General features: G+C 32.2%; 2 protein-coding genes across 2 annotated transcripts; one reads left to right on the forward strand and one right to left on the reverse strand.

The window, feature by feature from the left end:
• Window positions 1–769: 769 nt before the first annotated feature.
• LOC126742095 (isocitrate dehydrogenase [NADP] cytoplasmic) lies at window positions 770–10,376 on the reverse strand. The gene is made up of 7 exons (XM_050448630.1): window positions 10,068–10,376; window positions 7,936–8,080; window positions 7,658–7,882; window positions 6,758–6,900; window positions 1,555–1,701; window positions 1,307–1,490; window positions 770–1,248 (listed from the first exon to the last, which is right to left on the reverse strand). Exons 1-7 carry the CDS (start codon window positions 10,227–10,229, stop codon window positions 1,028–1,030), a joined length of 1,227 nt encoding a protein of 408 aa, XP_050304587.1. The 5' UTR covers window positions 10,230–10,376; the 3' UTR covers window positions 770–1,027.
• A 125-nt stretch (window positions 10,377–10,501) lies between these two features.
• On the forward strand, window positions 10,502–14,013 carry LOC126742096 (neuferricin homolog). The gene is made up of 4 exons (XM_050448631.1): window positions 10,502–10,880; window positions 13,349–13,489; window positions 13,543–13,729; window positions 13,787–14,013. The coding sequence occupies exons 1-4, from the start codon at window positions 10,628–10,630 to the stop codon at window positions 13,950–13,952; spliced, it is 747 nt and encodes a 248-aa protein (XP_050304588.1). The 5' UTR covers window positions 10,502–10,627; the 3' UTR covers window positions 13,953–14,013.
• The last annotated feature ends 3,208 nt before the right edge of the window (window positions 14,014–17,221 follow it).

Raw genomic sequence — 17,221 nt, forward strand, 5'->3', positions numbered from 1 at the left:
TTAGGAGCTACCATGGCATGACAGATCAGTGGTGACTCGCCAGGTAAAATTCCTAAAAAGAATCTTATGAAAATTATAACTTGTTATAAGATTCTAAATTATTAAAACTATAAATCTGATACTATTAATCTACCATTCGTTATGTACTAAAGTGACACATTTCTTTTATGAAATATATTATTAAGATTATTTTTCCTCATAATTTAGTATCAGAACAATATGAATAGCAACGTGACATTACAACGACAAATTAAAATTGCGTATCTTATTTATAATATACAATTAATAATTAATTATTTGCAGGAATTGTTAATAAACAAACAAAATAGAACTTTTCCCATTTTCTAACAAATAATAGATGACTTTAATCTGACGTGAAGAAAAAACCAACTGGTGTTGCTACATCGTTAAGACTAGTATAGAATAAGAAAGAAGGAGAAGAATATTTTGCATTTACGTCAGCTATCTACTCTATGCTAGACAGCGAGCTATACTATTAGATAGAGATGTAGACTAAAAAAGTATCCTATAATTTATCCTTCACGTCAATCGTATGCTTTCTCTTTGTAAAGAAGTGCAGACGATAAAATATACTTTATAATTTTGTCTTCACGTTAATCATTTGGTTCTGTTTCCTTCTGTGAAGAACTTGACAAGCGAATCTTTAGATGAAATTGTTAACTTGTTCTAATATTCTAAATAATCCCAACTATAATTTTTATTTACGCTCTAATCTGCCATTTCTTTTGAACTTTGAAGTAAAACAATATTATTTTTAATCAAATATATTAAGATGTTGTTTTCCACATAATTTAGTAAAAAGACAATATAAATAGCTGACATTACAATTAAAATATAATTAAAAAAAACTTTGAAACAATAACAAAAAAAAAATAAATTTTGTATAGAAAACCGCATAACAAAAACCCACCAAATCAAGAAAAGCAAATACACGATTACACCTAATCAGACCGCCAAACACCATAAAACTGATTTAATACTTAAAATTAATTTATCAGTCTTAAAATTAGGCTCCCAACGCGTTCTTCAAGTTCTCCGCGAGTTTATCCATGAATTCAAAGGTTTCCAAATAGTCGGACCTCTGGACTTTGCTCATGCCCTTAATACAAATGGCCAAATCTTTGGTCATAAAACCGGATTCGATCGTGTCGATGCACACCTTTTCCAAAGTCTCAGCAAAGCGTTTCAGTGGTTCGTTACTGTCCAATTTGGCTCTATGAAGAAGACCTACAATTTAAAATTACACTTTCGCCCTTTAAACACTTGTAATTTACAATTTTCTAACCTCTAGTCCAAGCAAAGATCGAAGCGATTGGGTTGGTGGAGGTCTCCTTGCCCTGCTGATAAAATCTGAAATGGCGAGTAACAGTGCCATGGGCAGCTTCAGCTTCGACAGTTTTTCCATCGGGACAGACCAAGACTGACGTCATTAGACCAAGAGAGCCGTAACCTTGGGCCACTGAGTCACTCTAACCATTAAAATTTGATTATGATTAAATGGATAACGATCACCAAATTCATTCAGGTGTTTACCTGGACATCACCGTCGTAATTTTTGCAGGCCCACACGAAACCTCCTTCGGATTTCATGGCGTAGGCAACCATATCATCGATGAGTCTGTGTTCGTACCAGATATTCTTGGATTCGAATTGGGATTTGTATTCTCTGTCGTAAATATCCTAGTTGATGGAAAATTATAGAGGATTTAAAGAAGAATTATAGCGGGAGTAATTTAAAGGGAAAACGTGAGAAAATATTGGAACTAGGGTTTGCAAAAGTAAAGGCATTGCTTGAATATTTTAATATCTTTTCTCTGCCTTTCTACCCATTCTTCTGAGACTATGCCTTATATTTCTTACTTTCATTATAGCCTTAATTTACCCCCTTGGCAATAAAAACTTTAAATTCTCTTGCTTTGATATTTTTGTCATATTTAAAGACAGCCAAATGCAAGTAAATCTAATATTTATTATCAAAAGACGTGTCTCTCCGATTCCGAGCATTATTTTTTTTATTAATGTTTGTAATCCTGATAGTCCTATGGTTGGAACCTTTGGTGTGACGCTCAAATTACGAGACAGTTTTACCACTAACCAAAACTCGTTATTTTTACTTTCTTCGCTAACGATGTTAGCATCTTCGGGAAAAAATTTAAAACTGAACTAAGGCTAGCCGCATATTGAACGTAGGGCAGCAGAGCACAGCACAGCCGAGACATAGTAGAGGAAAACTATTCCTCTGCTCTGCCTCTGCGACGAGCGCATATTGAATGTAAGACATTTACATGTCGTAGCTATTTGTCTTCTTTTTTTGTTATGTATATATTTACCTATATCGTCATATAAAGAGCATAATTACATTGACGGTACACATTAGTTATTAGAATTAAATATGTCTACAGAAGACGAACTTCGTTTAGATTCAGAATCGGATTCGGAAATCGAGAATATTCTGTTGTGTTTCTATTTAAAATTGCGAAAAAAGTGTTTAGGTGAAAGTACTCATTTAAAAAAAAAGAAGAACGCATGGAGAATTTAATCTCTTAAGTGATTTAAATTGACGTTTAAATTAAACAATATGTGTACGCATATAGTATTTGTGACTTGTATCATATAATACTTTATTTTCCCACACCAGTTCAATTAGGAGTTCCATTTTTTTACAACAACAGTTGCCACTCTGCAGAGAAAACTGTGCACACTCCACAACCGACAGAGGCCGGACAGAGTACTCTGTTACTATGTCGCGCAGGCCTTGCCTCTGCTACGTTCAATATGCGGCTAGCCTTATGATGTAACTAATAGAGTGGAAAAAGCAATGAAGCATGGCCAAACCAATCTTAAATACTAACTAAACTATATAATTGACTATAAGGGATTGGACCTTTATCCCTGTTAAGAATGTTTTTTTTTGTTTTTTGAATATTGCTAAACTTTCGTATTCATCTAATTTTCTATTGTTATTAACTGGTTTAAGTAATTTTATGTTGTCTATCCCTACAAAGCGACCAGTATCTAAAACATGTTCAGCCACACTTGACTTTTAAACTCTTCCATATTTCGCATGAGCTACATGTTCTTTAAATTTGAGATCTTCTGGTACTTTTTATCACAATCGTTGCAATTAACCTCATAGATCCCGGATTCTTAATCAACAATATTGATTAAACACTCAACACCAAAAAGTTATAAAAATCGCCTTTTTTGTTAAAATAAAGGAGGCGAGTTCGAAATTGCCTAGTGGCGGCAAAAGGCCTAATCCGCCACTGATATACTGCACTGCAATGTAATAATGTTTCAAATGCAAATAACGTGATATTACATTTAGTGATTTCCAGCACACGTTTTAAGTAATAACTGAGTCGGAACCATTCATCACCAATCAAGACAATCATCACCCTCCACTACTGAACTCGAAGAAGAAACAAACTTATGTTAAATACACACCGAATTTTCAGTTTGCTTGCATGTACGGATATCCGTGATGACTGCATCATTGATATTCGTACAGCTGGTTTTTACTAGATAACTAAAGGTATTTTTAAATAATTTGTTCCCTTAGTTAGGCAAATTGGACTTTGGAGGAGACTTTTTCCTGTTTGGTATGTATGACAATATTAGGCTTGCTAGAACTAAGGAACAGTTATTAATTAGGTATAAAAGAACTCAGGCTTCTGAGACATGTTGAGATTAGCCGCAAACTGAATCATTTCAAAATATGAGGATTATATGTTGAAGGTTCAGCCTGCCTTGGTTTTTGATCACAAGTATGTTTGGAGTTTTACAGAAATGAAATTGAAATCCCTGCAACATTAAATCACAATACACAGGATCTCAAACCATTGTTAACGTTTTTGCTGCCGGTTTGTGGTAAGGTCTTTTCTAGGATTAGAATATTGCTGGGTAGCCCAACACTCATTTCGACTATTTTTATTAAGTCCATATTGGAAAATGAGGTTAACAGTGTACTAAATAAATTAAAGGCTAATAATTGTGTTCCAGGATATATCCTAAAACGCTGTGGTGACCTACTAACTTAGTTACTGATATTTATGTTTAATCTTTGGCGTAAAACATCAACTTTCTCTAGTGAATGGAAAGTTAGTAAAATAATTCCCATTTTTAAGGAGGGTTCTAAACCACCTCCTGGTAAACTATAGACCAATTCAATTCTTAATTCTATTTCTAAGGTGCTTGAGATTGTTTTTTTTTGAAAGGCTGTACATCTGACATCAAATATCAGAGCAACAACGTGGTTTCCTCTCCCAAAAATCTATATTATCGAACTTTATTCTCTTAGTATATCCATAATTTTTTCCTCCTTTTCGTACTCTTATCTAAATATGGAAAATAGGCGAAAATATCATTTATACTGTTTCATTTATCGCATAATCAAACCCGGGCAACCACCATACCTAATATAGCTATTTAATATTTCTAATCACTCCCACAATGCTAGATATTTTAATCGTTATATAGTAGAGTAGACCAATATCGTATATCTTCGAGGTTTGAAAAATTATATTAAACTGTTTCTTTTAGAAATTTCAACTCAATACATAATATACAAAAAGCATTCATAGTATATTAGTATTAGATTTTTATTTTCAAATGAATAATAAAAGAAGTAAGAATTTGCATTGTGTATGTTGTTGATATCTCTCTTTTCGTGATGGTTGTGGGTAATTAGTTTTTTTTTAACTTGAATTGTATATCCTGCAATAATATTATATACATTAGTTTTTTCGCTTATTCCTGGGCCTTCCTTTTCTGTTCATTGCCTGCCCTTGCCTTTAGCATCCACAATGCGTTTTTTTTATTGGAAAAAGTAAGTATTTGTATTCAGATTAAAATATATTTTCTAAGGATGCATCGCATAAATCCTTTTTTATTAAAAATGGGTTTATGTATCGGTTCTTTTAAAATCGAGACGCATACCTATTTGCTAGGAAATTAACATTGTAAATTTTGTATATTTTTTTCTGTGGCAAATAAACGTTTTTTGAATTTGAATAATTTATTAAGCAAAGAATCCCAAGCCGTTGTTTTATTCACCGACATTGAAAAGGCATTTTACAAAGTTAAAAGGTGTCATTATTAATGCCCTTTAATGACTGAATGTAGCACCTGCTCTTCAGATGTTGCTGATGTCTTACTTGTCATAGAGGCAAAATATTGTGAAGATCAGCGGTTTTATCCTAGTGAATCGTGTATTTCCTAAGGGTCAAAAAGCTAAATCACAGTGAAACCATAAGATGTACTAACCAGCAAGACAATTTAAAATTTCCAGACAAATGGTTATCAACATCTTGATACTCTCAGTTTAACAGATTTTTTTGCCCAACTGAAATGGGGTACAATCAAACTAATTTGAAAGCATTCCTAGTCAAGTGTGTGAGATTCTGAGATGCAATGTAAGGCGAGTTTCAGAATCCAGCTTACAAAAAAAGTGAGGCAAAGTAGCATTCAAAAATTAATTCCCTATGAACTTTTAAGTATTTAGATTCAATGTGATAATCAATCATTACACTAGAGAGAGTAGAAGTTTCCAAGCCACATCTAAATGGTAGCACGATTGTTTTTTAAATTCTCCTACTGCGACAACAACAATAACAATTTAATGATTAATGATTATATACTCGCCGGCATAAAATTCCGCCACCCTGAAATATTGGCCAATTTTGACGTTTTATAAATTTTTTATCAGATTCTCACGATTTTGCCATCAGTTTTTAGATACATTTGTTGTGATTTTTTAAAATCATTTTATAAAGTAGCATTTTTCGATTATGCTATATTATACAGGAGTAAAACAAACTGTTGTTTTTTCTTGTAATTTCAAAAGACCCTGTAGGAAAAATTAAGGTGGATAATTCTGTTTACATACTGTTCCTTGTAATCTTTGATGTATTCTAAATATTTCGATTTTTGATTCATTCCATTATCTCATTTCTGCTGCGAGCTGCAAATTTTTTATTAAAACTCTTTTTCTTCCTTTTTCTAAGGAAAGAATAAGGAACCTTATTCATTCGATGCCGCGAAGACTGAAAGCTGTTATTGCTGCGAGAGGAGGAAATACACGCTATTAAAATTGTTTTTTTTTAAATTAACTTTATGATATACCTAGTGTTTGTTTCTCCTAATAAAAATACGCTTCAAATCAGCGTTTTAATAAAAAATTTGCAGCTCACAGCAGAAATGAGATAATGGAATGAATCAAAAATCGAAATGTTTAGAATACATCAAAGATTAGAAGGAACAGTATGTAAATAGAATTATCCACCTTAATTTTCCTACAGGGTCTTTTGAAATTACGAGAAAAAACAACAGTTTGTTTTACTCCTGTATAATATAGCCTAATCAAAAAATGCTACTTTACAAAATGATTTTAAAAAATCACAACAAATGTATCTAAAAACTGATGGCAAAATCGTGAGAATCTTATAAAAAATAAAAAATTTATAAAACATCAAACTTGGCCAATATTTCAGGGTGGCGGAATTTTGTGCCGGCGAGTGTATATTTTCATAAAATACCTTTTTCAAGCATCTGTAAATATAAGGAACATTATTTGCTATAGCCGATTTTAATTGAGACAAGATTTGCTAGGACTTTTTACTATTAATCATGACCCTCCAAATGGCTTTACAAACTGGCCCAATATATCGATTTTACTTGATTGGAGCAAACCGTGCACTTAAAAACTGAAATTAAAAAAAAATAATTTGCATCTAACCTGGAAAATATCCTTGAATCTTCCATCGTACTTCTTGAGAATTGTGTTTTTAGTACTTAAGTATAGAGGGAGAGCCCTATCCAAGGCATACTTAAAAGAGGAATGGGCGAAATCAATGATTGATTCGTCAGTGTTGTACATAGCTGGAAATAAGGATAGAATGTAAATGTTCAGATTTTTAATTATTTTATTATATAAATCATTCTCAAAATTGTACTGGCATATAAAATTGCGTTTGTAAGGTTAGTGGTTTCTATAATATAAAAAGGCTAAAAATGAATGTTTAAGCAGTTACGTAAGAAAATACAATTTCTTAAAAAAATATGCTGATAGATTATGGTATAATTATAATATAAGACATATGGCGAAATTGTTTTTCAAATTTGCTATATTATTTCATAACACATTATTTATCAATTTTAAGATTTTATTAAATACAGGGACACATTTATTTTCATTTCAAAAATTGTTTCCTAAGAATTAAATACAACAAATAATTTAGGAGGTACTTTACAGAGAAAATTCAACAATTAAAAATAAAGTGTCAATGTTCTGAAATAATGATAATATATTAATTAACCTAGATAACCTCAAAAAAAATATATCAACTTTCAGATATAATAAGAATTTATTTATTTTTGGTCTTACCTAAATCATAACATTCAGTAAAATTTAAAAAACTGATAACTTAGGAAACCAATAACACAGATAACAATGTATTTTATTTTCGTTTTTGAACTCTTTGTTTTTCTATTTGTTTTTGTATAGAAACCACATAGGGTGACAAAGTTATCATTATTATTGAGGTTTTATATTATTTTAGATAAACCTATTTGAAATTAAACAAAACATACTTTCACCATTTCCTGAATTGTAAAAAATGTCAATTAAAACTCTTACCTATTGCAACTCCAGCCCCTTTATATTGATGTACAACATGGCTAATTTTTTCTCCATTAGTACCCACAAAAGTAATTTCTAACTTGCCAGCACCGGGAACCACAAAGTCAGTGGCTTTGTACTGGTCCCCATGGGCATGTCTGCCAATAATGATGGGTTCCTTCCATCCAGTCACCAGACGTGGAATGTTTTTGCAAATAATCGCTTCTCTGAATACTGTACCTCCTGTAAGTAATGGACAAATGGTTAATGAAGCTCCGAGCACATTAAATATTTACCTAAAATATTCCTAATTGTTCCGTTAGGGGATTTCCACATCTGCTTAAGGTTGAACTCTTCCACTCTTTTCTCATCAGGAGTGATTGTGGCACATTTGATACCCACATTGTATTTCTTGACAGCTTCAGCACAGTCAATTGTTACCTAAGTATTATACATTTTTCTTTAATAATAAATTTCATTAATTTTATAGAAAAGCATAATTTTTTTAAGATGTTATCAGATTATATTAAAAGTTTGAATAATAATAGGGAATGTCTTGGTGTTTGTGTTGATCTGGTTAAGGCTCTCCGCAGAGTACCACATATACTAAGTTCTTTCAAGTTCTAGAGCAGTATTGGATAAGAGAATAGAATGCCTGAATAAAATAAAAAACAGACTGGATCATTAAAAAAATGGATTATTCATATTTTTCAATTGAATATAACTATCAAATAATGTAAATTTTGCAGTTTAAATATCTTGGAAAACTCATGAGTCAATTTTGAGATATGGCATTTTAGTATGAGGATTATACAATAATGACTTGCATAAGTTAAATATTGTACACAAGTACATATATTTTAAAATAAATAACAAGCCAAAAGTTTACCCTACAGAACATCTATTTACTGGAGTGGTCTTTTCAGTAAAAACAACATAAGGACCTTAATTTGTATATATAAAACATCAATTTGTTCATACATTCACAGCCATGATATTAAAAACCAAATGAATCACAATCAAATTATGTCTATAAAAGCCTATCTAAGAGGGTGTTATGTCTTATGTCTATCTAAGAGGTAGAGGAAACTTAAGGATACCAAATAATGTCAAATAATGTCTAAATAAATTGTTGGTTTATGGTGCACCAGAACTGTATAATATTCTACCACCTGAGGGAATAAAAAACAAACAAAAAAGAGCAAAGAATGTAAAAAGTATGTGCACAACAAGTACAATATTTTCTTCTCATTTTTCTAAAAATTAATACATGACAATTGCTTCAGAAAAATTTGAATTTTTTGAAATTTAAGTAGGTAATATAGTCCTTTTTCACAGATTATTAAGTTCTTATTAGATTAGGTATTTTAGTAGGTTATAAAATGTATCTGTTTATTTAACAATAACAATTATAAGTGATAACTACCACACACAGGTATATATTTTACACCTAGCCATTGCAACAATTTAAATTTGTCATAGGGCAAATAATCAAGAAAAATGTTTGCATAGTTTCTAGTAAATTGTAAATTAGTTTTAAAATTAATAAATGTGGTAAGGTGATAGGCGAACCCTCCAAAAACATTGGAAAAAAAAGAATAGCACATCTCTTATATAACATAATTTAATTCTGCTTCATTTTGAAATTATAACACATCATAAAATTATTTCATTCTATTGAACAAATAAATAAAATCAATAGAACAATAGAAAATAAGACTTGTTTAATTTAATGACAGTCTTAACCTTCATTGTTAATAAGGTTAGAAGGACAAACTGCTCTAAAAAAATATTTTACACAGAACCTGAACAGGGTGATTTTTATTATTAAAGTATTTTATGTTTTACTTCTTATGAAAAATAATCTTAATTAAAATGAGGTTTTTAATATAAGCCTATGAACACCCTAAAGCAAGCGCCCTTGAATATTCATCATGCATCTCTATATTATGCAAAGAATAGCTTGACCTTCATTTCAGGCATCTCTTTATAACTTTTGCAAAAAATAAAAATGGAAGACACCAGATGTACAGTTTTTTAAACCAGTTCCCAAGAGTGTTCTCAATTCCATTTAAATCATATTTTTATTAAAGGATGCTTAAATATTGCCTCCTTCTGTAATTTTAGAAGAGGTTTTTGGTCATGTTAAGGTATAAAAAATTAATTTTAGGTAATATATAGCATGGGAACTTGACTTGAAATTGAATACTCATTATCAGTACTCTATCAGTTCAACTTTATCAAGACCTGATACTATAATACCACTTGAATAATGTAATAACAATTTATTGTAATTATGTAGGTAAGCGGTAAACACTCTGATAAGCAAAAACACCTATTAATAAATGCCTTAGGGGACAAAGTGCAAAAGAGGTAACATGACTGACACTTATAAAGCTTAACAACCACTTAATTATGCAAGAGTTACCTGATCGTTGGTTTTATCCCTGTTTTCGATGCCCAGGTCATAAACTTTCAAATCAATATCCAAATATGGTAAAATCAGTTTTTCCTTGATGGAATCCCAAATGATACGAGTCATTTCGTCTCCGAGGATGTCGACAACGGTGCCTGCCTTAATTTTGCCCATTTTATAGCCCTTTATATAATTTTAAAAGAGAAATTTAAAGTGATTTTTAGAGAAAGTTTGAAAAACCAAGAGAGGATAAGTAAACTGTATGAAAATAAATGAGAGAGATAAAAATAACTTGACTCGATTCGAGAGCAGTTAGCAATAGATTGAAAACTGACTGAGGACTGGAAAGTTTAATTATTCATTTTATTTATTTTATTGGTGTTTTTAATTGCTTTTGTTGACGTGGTTAGCGGTCGATATAACGTCAAATGTCAAACCCAATCGTCAAAACAAGGGGTGAAGAGAGAAAATTAATGTTGCTACAATTACTTTTTAAATATAAGTGAAGAAGAAAAGAAGAATAATTTTTTTTTATTGTTTATTTTGATTTTCAAAAATTTAAAAATTTAGATATGTTTAAGTCGTTTTTCCTTTTAGCATGTCTAGGGATTCTTATAGCGATCTACTTCAAAGACATATTCTTAATTATCCAGTACCTATCCAAACAAACCGAAAAAGCCGATAATTTGTATACAGCTGAAGAATTGGCATTTTTTGATGGTGTTCAGTCACCCCTTTTATTTTTATCTATATTGGGAAATGTCTTTAATGTTACCAAGGGGGCGAAACACTACGGACCGGGGCAGCAATATCACTTTTTTGTTGGTAAGTACCTATAGCTTATGATATACTAAAGAGACTCCACCTCAAGTTCTTGGCATTTATTTTGAGGATCATTTAAATTTTAATATACACATAAATAATATAGTGGTTAGGTCCTCCAGGGTTCTGGGTTTTATTCTGCGTAACTGTCCCCCTATTACATGAACAGCTGTCTGGCCCTTGAAAGGATTCAGAATAAGTTTTTGAGATTTTGTCTATTTAAATTAAATTTGGAAATACCGAACGATCATGTTTATGATGATGCACGGGAAGGGCTGGCTATGACAACATTGAGAGAAAGACGTATTCGTGGTGATTTAACCTTTGTATTTAAGCTTCTTAATGGTCTGATTGTATGCCCCGACCTTCTCGGTAGAATTAGCTTCAATGTCCCCTCAAGACTCTTGAGATGAAACCGACTATTTGCTTTGCCTTTTTACAGTACCAACTATGCCACTCACTCCCCTATTGAAAGAACCTTAAATATTATCAACCATGAGGATATTGAAGTTGTGGGCATTGGCTTGTCTAGTTTTAGGAATCAAATTAGAGAGATTGTGTAAACTCTTCTGTTGATTTTATGTTGGTTTTCCTGTAAAAACATATTTGTATTTTAGCTATTTTAAGTTATGGTTAGGTGTAACTATTGAACTTTGTAATATTTTTTTTTTGTAATGGGGTTAATCCCGTCTATTAAATAAATAAATAAATAAATTTACTTGAGCCCTATAATAGAATTTATTATTGGTAAAATGAGTAGGACACTTATGGGATACCCAACAATTAATATTTATTGGCATTCCTCCAAACTGCTTCTATACTTTAAGTTTTAATGCTTTTGAAACTTGCATTTATAGCAACCTGTTTCACCAAATTAAATAACATTTTATTTCACCTAATCGGCATGGTTTTTTCGGTGTGGATCAATAGTCACTAATTTAAAATAATTTCTGCAAAACACATATGAGGCTATAAATTCCAAATATCACAACTTGATCTAGCATATATTTTACTAAGCCTTTGATAGGTTAGACCAAGGAATTGTTTGCAAAAAACTTTACAAAATGGGCTTTTATAAACATCTAGTAGTACTTATAGTAACTTCAATTCCAGTGCTAATAAAGCATTGTTTAGAAATTTTGTCATATGTTGGCGCACTTTTAAACATGCACAAGAATTATTGTATACTTACTAGATGTATGATATGATACCTTATATACATAAGGAAAACTATGATTGTAATGTTGATATTAATTATGTAAATCAATTGCTTTAATTTATGAGGTGTTTAAAGAAAACAAAAAAACAAGAGTTCAGTGGGTTCAGATCATGTACTAACTTATATTGCCTCAAATGGTGCCTTAGTGTATGTGTTCAGTAATTTGGATTGTTCTGTTTGGTGTGACTTTAAATAATTTCAAATCTATTCTTTCAGATAGAATAGTTAGTGAGTGTGTTTTGTTACAGTACTGAATATATTGTATTATCTGTTACTATTTCATTAATTGAGCCGCTCAGAGGAAAAGTGGTATATGTCAGTATTTTTTAATTTTTGAGTTATACCATTAATTATGTTTCTAATGGTCTAATATTTTTAGTCGAAAACTGGTATAAGTCAAAATTTTAACTTAGCTAAGATAAGAGCTTCCTAACGTTATTCCTTTCAAACATAACGGATTTGTTCTCTGGAATAGTGGTATAAGTCAAGGCACCACGCTGTTCCGATGTCGCGCCAGATCCTATTAAACTCGCTTTTTCTTGTTTAGTCAGGTTTTTTTAGTGTTATGATATGTAGTGTGTAGATCAGTTACTGTAGCTAAGAAAAAAGATATGATAGAACTTCTTTAGTGGATTCCCCCGATTTAGCATCAGTTCTTCCTGGACTCACTGACAAAAGAAGATGCTGTTGACAGTGGTCCATTATCCGATTCTGATGAAGATTAATTTGTTTAATAATTTGTTCTTACTCTCCTTACTGTAAGTTTAGTATGTAAGATAAGTAGTAGTAATGTTTTGCTCTTCAAGCTCTATATTTTTTGAACACTTTTATCAGTAATAGATATCATAGTAAACATACTACAGCTATTATTTTTCTTTGATTCATTAGTTTTGTGAAATTTGGTTAACTTTTACAAGGAAAAGTGATATAACTCTCCAAGGTATACCACTTTTCCGCTATGTTTTTGAAAAAAACTTACTGGAAGAATGACTTTGGGCGGCAAAAATGTAATTAATGGGCGCAATCAGTAAAAATGTTGACCATATGAAATTTTAGTACAGGGTTATTATAAATATGTACAAAAAAGTAAAGAATATGTTACTGTGATTTTTTAATTCATCCAGATGCAAAATATCAATTTTCTAAATTTTTACTTTAAGGGAGTTTTCCACAAAAGACCACTTTTCCGCTGAACGGCTCAATTGTCTTATTATTAGACACTAATAATTTCTACTTGAATTAATTCTTTCAGGTAAAGATGCCTCCCGCAACTTTATTAGTGGAAACTTTGAGGATGGGCAAGCCTCAGATGATGTCGGAGGCTTGAAACCACATGAGTTAAAATCTCTTAACAACTGGCTAAATTTTTACAAAAAAGAGTACAAAAAAGTCGGTAAGTTACTTTGCTTAGGTCATATAATTATTTTAAACTGTAATTTTCTTTAGGTAAAGTCATAGGCAGGTTTTATGACAATTTTGGCCTAATAACACCATACCACAAAGGCATCCGGAGGTTAATAAGAGAAGCAGAAAAACTTGAAGATCAATCCAAAATGGAAAAACAAATGTTCCCTCCATGTAATGTGGAGTGGAGTCAAGAGAAAGGCAGTCGGGTCTGGTGCACACAAAGGAGGTACAATGATTTTATATAGGAAACATTTTATATTTATATTTCATTATATTTTTTTAGTGGGGGCATTGAGAGGGCCTGGGCAGGCAAACCGAGGCAGTATTATGAAGCTGGTACCAAGTCATTCCGTTGTGCTTGCATAAGCAAGGAAAATGAATCCTTAGGAAATATTAAGGAGTATCCTGGTTGTGATATTAACTCAGATGAATGTTATGTTACTTTATAGAGGTAAATGTTATTTTTGTATAATTATTTATTAATAAATAAAGCATTTAAGTTAGACAAAATGCCTTTAATTTTAGTAAAGTAATTCATATTTCTTAACATATAAGAATAAAAGTCCAGGGTAGAATAATAATTTTTAATTTCCTCAAGTGGGATATTCAACACTCTCTGTAGCCCAAACAAGAGCAATTACTCTCACACACTTCTTTGCAATACAAATATCTTAGACATGCACCAAGTGTCCCCAGACAAATCTCCCTCAAGAGTGATAGAGAGGAAATTTGACTTCTGTCAGTCAAATAATAAATAAAGATAAATGAAGACTACTGGAGTTAAAATTGTGGGGTAATTTAATTTTTGTAAAAGAATATCGTGCTCAAAAGAATCGAAGACTCTTGGTAAATCATAAAATGTGGCGTGAGAGTGTAAGCCACCCTCAATTACCATCCCTCACAAATCCATAACTGCCAACCTGGTTGAATGGCTGTATTTTATAAAACAATGAATTGAGTTCAAAATACCCTTCACTCTATGCGTTAATCGAAGATATTTCTCAATATAAAAATTAGCGAAATATAGACATAATTATCAACAATCGACTTAGGACCAAAAAAATTTTTATTTAATTAAAGGCAACTATTAAATACTAAACTGAAAAAAAAAATTATGATAGCTTAGACAGTTGAAAAACTTGCAGAAGGCAGAATTTTGTCCTTTTTACATCATAATGGCATTTCAAGCCGGTAAAGGGACTCATGATGCTGTTTTTAATAATAATAATTTCTTTATTGCTTTCAAGATCTAATTAAAATAGACAATAGCAACGTCACAAAACAAACAAAATTAAAATTTGATAACATCTACACAGTACATACTGCTAATAAAAATAGTAAGAACAAAAACATAATGTTGGACATAATAATGGGTGCATTACCTTACCACTTGTATCTCAAGTATGATACATTATGAAGATAAATAAATTAGTAAACAAACCCTTAATATTAATCATAATACACATTTAAAATTGTAAATCGAAACTATAGATACACTTGCCCAACAGATACCTTGCAGTGTCTTTCCTAAACTTCATGATATTTTTCTCTTGCCTTAGGGCGAGAGGTAATCTATTGTATGTTTTAATAGCAGCAAAGGCAGGAGATCAGTTGGGACACTCAGTTCAGCTCTCCCCCTTGTCACAATAGACATACCCTCAGCATAATGATCTTCATTAGTTTGAAAAAGATGCAGGTGTTTCTTTGCAAAAATAGCTAACATAAGAATGTACAGAGCTGGAACAGTGAGTAGACCAAGCTTAGTAAAATAAGTCCTACAAGACGTTTGTGGTGTGAGTCTGAGCATGCGTTTTTGTGCTATAAAGACTGACACGGCGTCAGTTGAAGATCCCCAAAACATCACACTATAAGTGATTAGAGATTGGACCGATGCATAGTAAAGTTGCTTCAGACAATTTAGGGAAAGCTCTTCTCGTAGACGCCTTATTAACGCGCAGAAACTATTTCGTTTTTTGCCAAGAGTGTCTATGTGTGGGACTCATGTGAGACGGGAGTCAATTTGTATACCAAGGAATTTTAAGGAAGCTACCTCTCGAAGAGACTTTTTTTCAAACTTTACTAGTAGGGAATTTTGAGGTAAAGTTTTGGAGAATGTCAGTAGCCCGGTTTTATCAGCATTTAGCTTCAGAGCATGATTGTCACACCACTCCTGCATCCTCTCTACCACCTGAGAAGCTCTGACAGATAGTTCTTCAATCAGATGTTCTGACAAGATTATGGAAGTGTCATCAGCATATTGGTTGATAAAACACCCTGGAAAACACTCACTGAGACCATTTACATATAATATGAATAGTACTGGGCCTAGAATTGAACCCTGAGGCACTCCCTGTACCACCAAGGATGACGCTGAGTAAACATATGTACCATTACCAGAGCCAAGGCAAACTGTTTGTTCCCTCTGATCTAAATAAGAGGCTATAAGTCTGGCACAGTTTCCCCTCAGTCCATAATTTTCAAGGATTTACAGCAGTAGACCATGGTTGATTGTGTCGAATGCTTTCGATAAATCGAAAAAGAGTCCGGCAACTTTTTTTTTGTCAACATTTTCATCATAAAGGATATAAGTTTGAAAACTGCCAACTGGGTTGAATGATTGGGCCTAAAACCAGACTGGCTATCTAAAAGAATAGTTTGCCTTTTTAAAAAGTTCATAATACGGATATAAATGACTCGCTCAAAGATTTTTGATATTGAAGAAAGGAGAGATATTGGTCGATAGTTTTCTACATCCTGCTCATCACCCTTATTTTTAAAAATTGGAAGAACTTTCGCCTTTTTTAGTTTAGATGGAAAGATTCCCATGTGCAGACAGTCATTTATTATGTGAGCTAGAGGCACATTTATATGGTGACTAGCTTTTTTGAGTATGTTTATTGGTATTTCATCAAGACCCGCAGAGTATTTATTTGGCAAGGCCGATAGAATATGCTGAACTTCCTTTGAATCTGTGGGAAAGAGGAAAATTGACCAGAAAATGAAGGAGTAAGAGATGAAGCATTAAATTTCTTCAAAAATATGTATTTTTAGCTTTTTGGAGAGCGTCTATGTGTCCTGTGAATTCTGGAGAGTCATCGGCGGCAGTGTTTTGTGATCTATCCAAAGCATTTGACTGTGTGGATCATGCAATACTGTTATCTAAGCTCGATAAATATGGTTTTAGGGGCGTAGCGTTGCGGTGGCTCGAGTCCTATCTATCAAATCGTACTCAGAAGGTTACAGTGTCTGGGCGTTTGTCTGCTTCTAGATCCCTAAAATACGGCGTTCCTCAGGGTTCAGTGTTGGGACCACTGTTATGATGTCTGATATGATGATACCACCATACTATGGAGCCATAAAAATTCTGATTATATTAAGACTTGTATCTTTGAAGACCTTCAGATTTTATCAGGGTGGTGTGCTTCCAACAGGCTCGTGTTTAATGTAAGAAAGACGTCTATTATAGGGTTTAAGTGCGATGTTCAGGGTCTGATGTTTGACGAAAATTCCCTCTTGCAGAAGAAAGAGTGCTCTGAGTTCCTAGGAATAAGGGGCTACTTAACATTGTCTTTGTTATTCAAAAAAAAGCAGTTAGATACCTGTGTTCTGCTAAGTTAAGAGATTCTTGCAAACCCCTCTTCATTTCTGAAAAAATCCTATCTCTTTTTTCACTCTTTATCTTAGAAACAGCTTCTCTTATTCACAAAATTCCCAAACT

This window comes from Anthonomus grandis, chromosome 11, assembly GCF_022605725.1.
Source record: "Anthonomus grandis grandis chromosome 11, icAntGran1.3, whole genome shotgun sequence".
Lineage (NCBI taxonomy): Eukaryota > Metazoa > Arthropoda > Insecta > Coleoptera > Curculionidae > Anthonomus > Anthonomus grandis.

What these genes read in the sequence shown, in the direction of transcription:
- LOC126742095 (XM_050448630.1), bottom strand. Translation starts at nt 10,229, where the DNA reads ATGGGCAAAATTAAGGCAGGCACCGTTGTCGACATCCTCGGAGACGAA. An exon ending in AACAATTAGGAATATTTTAG is followed by an intron (nt 7,883 to 7,935) that starts GTAAATATTTAA and finishes CATTACTTACAG; the next exon opens with GAGGTACAGTATTCAGAGAA. An exon ending in GATTCAAGGATATTTTCCAG is followed by an intron (nt 1,702 to 6,757) that starts GTTAGATGCAAA and finishes TCCATCAACTAG; the next exon opens with GATATTTACGACAGAGAATA.
- LOC126742096 (XM_050448631.1), top strand. Translation starts at nt 10,628, where the DNA reads ATGTTTAAGTCGTTTTTCCTTTTAGCATGTCTAGGGATTCTTATAGCG. An exon ending in AAAAGAGTACAAAAAAGTCG is followed by an intron (nt 13,490 to 13,542) that starts GTAAGTTACTTT and finishes AATTTTCTTTAG; the next exon opens with GTAAAGTCATAGGCAGGTTT. An exon ending in GTCTGGTGCACACAAAGGAG is followed by an intron (nt 13,730 to 13,786) that starts GTACAATGATTT and finishes ATATTTTTTTAG; the next exon opens with TGGGGGCATTGAGAGGGCCT.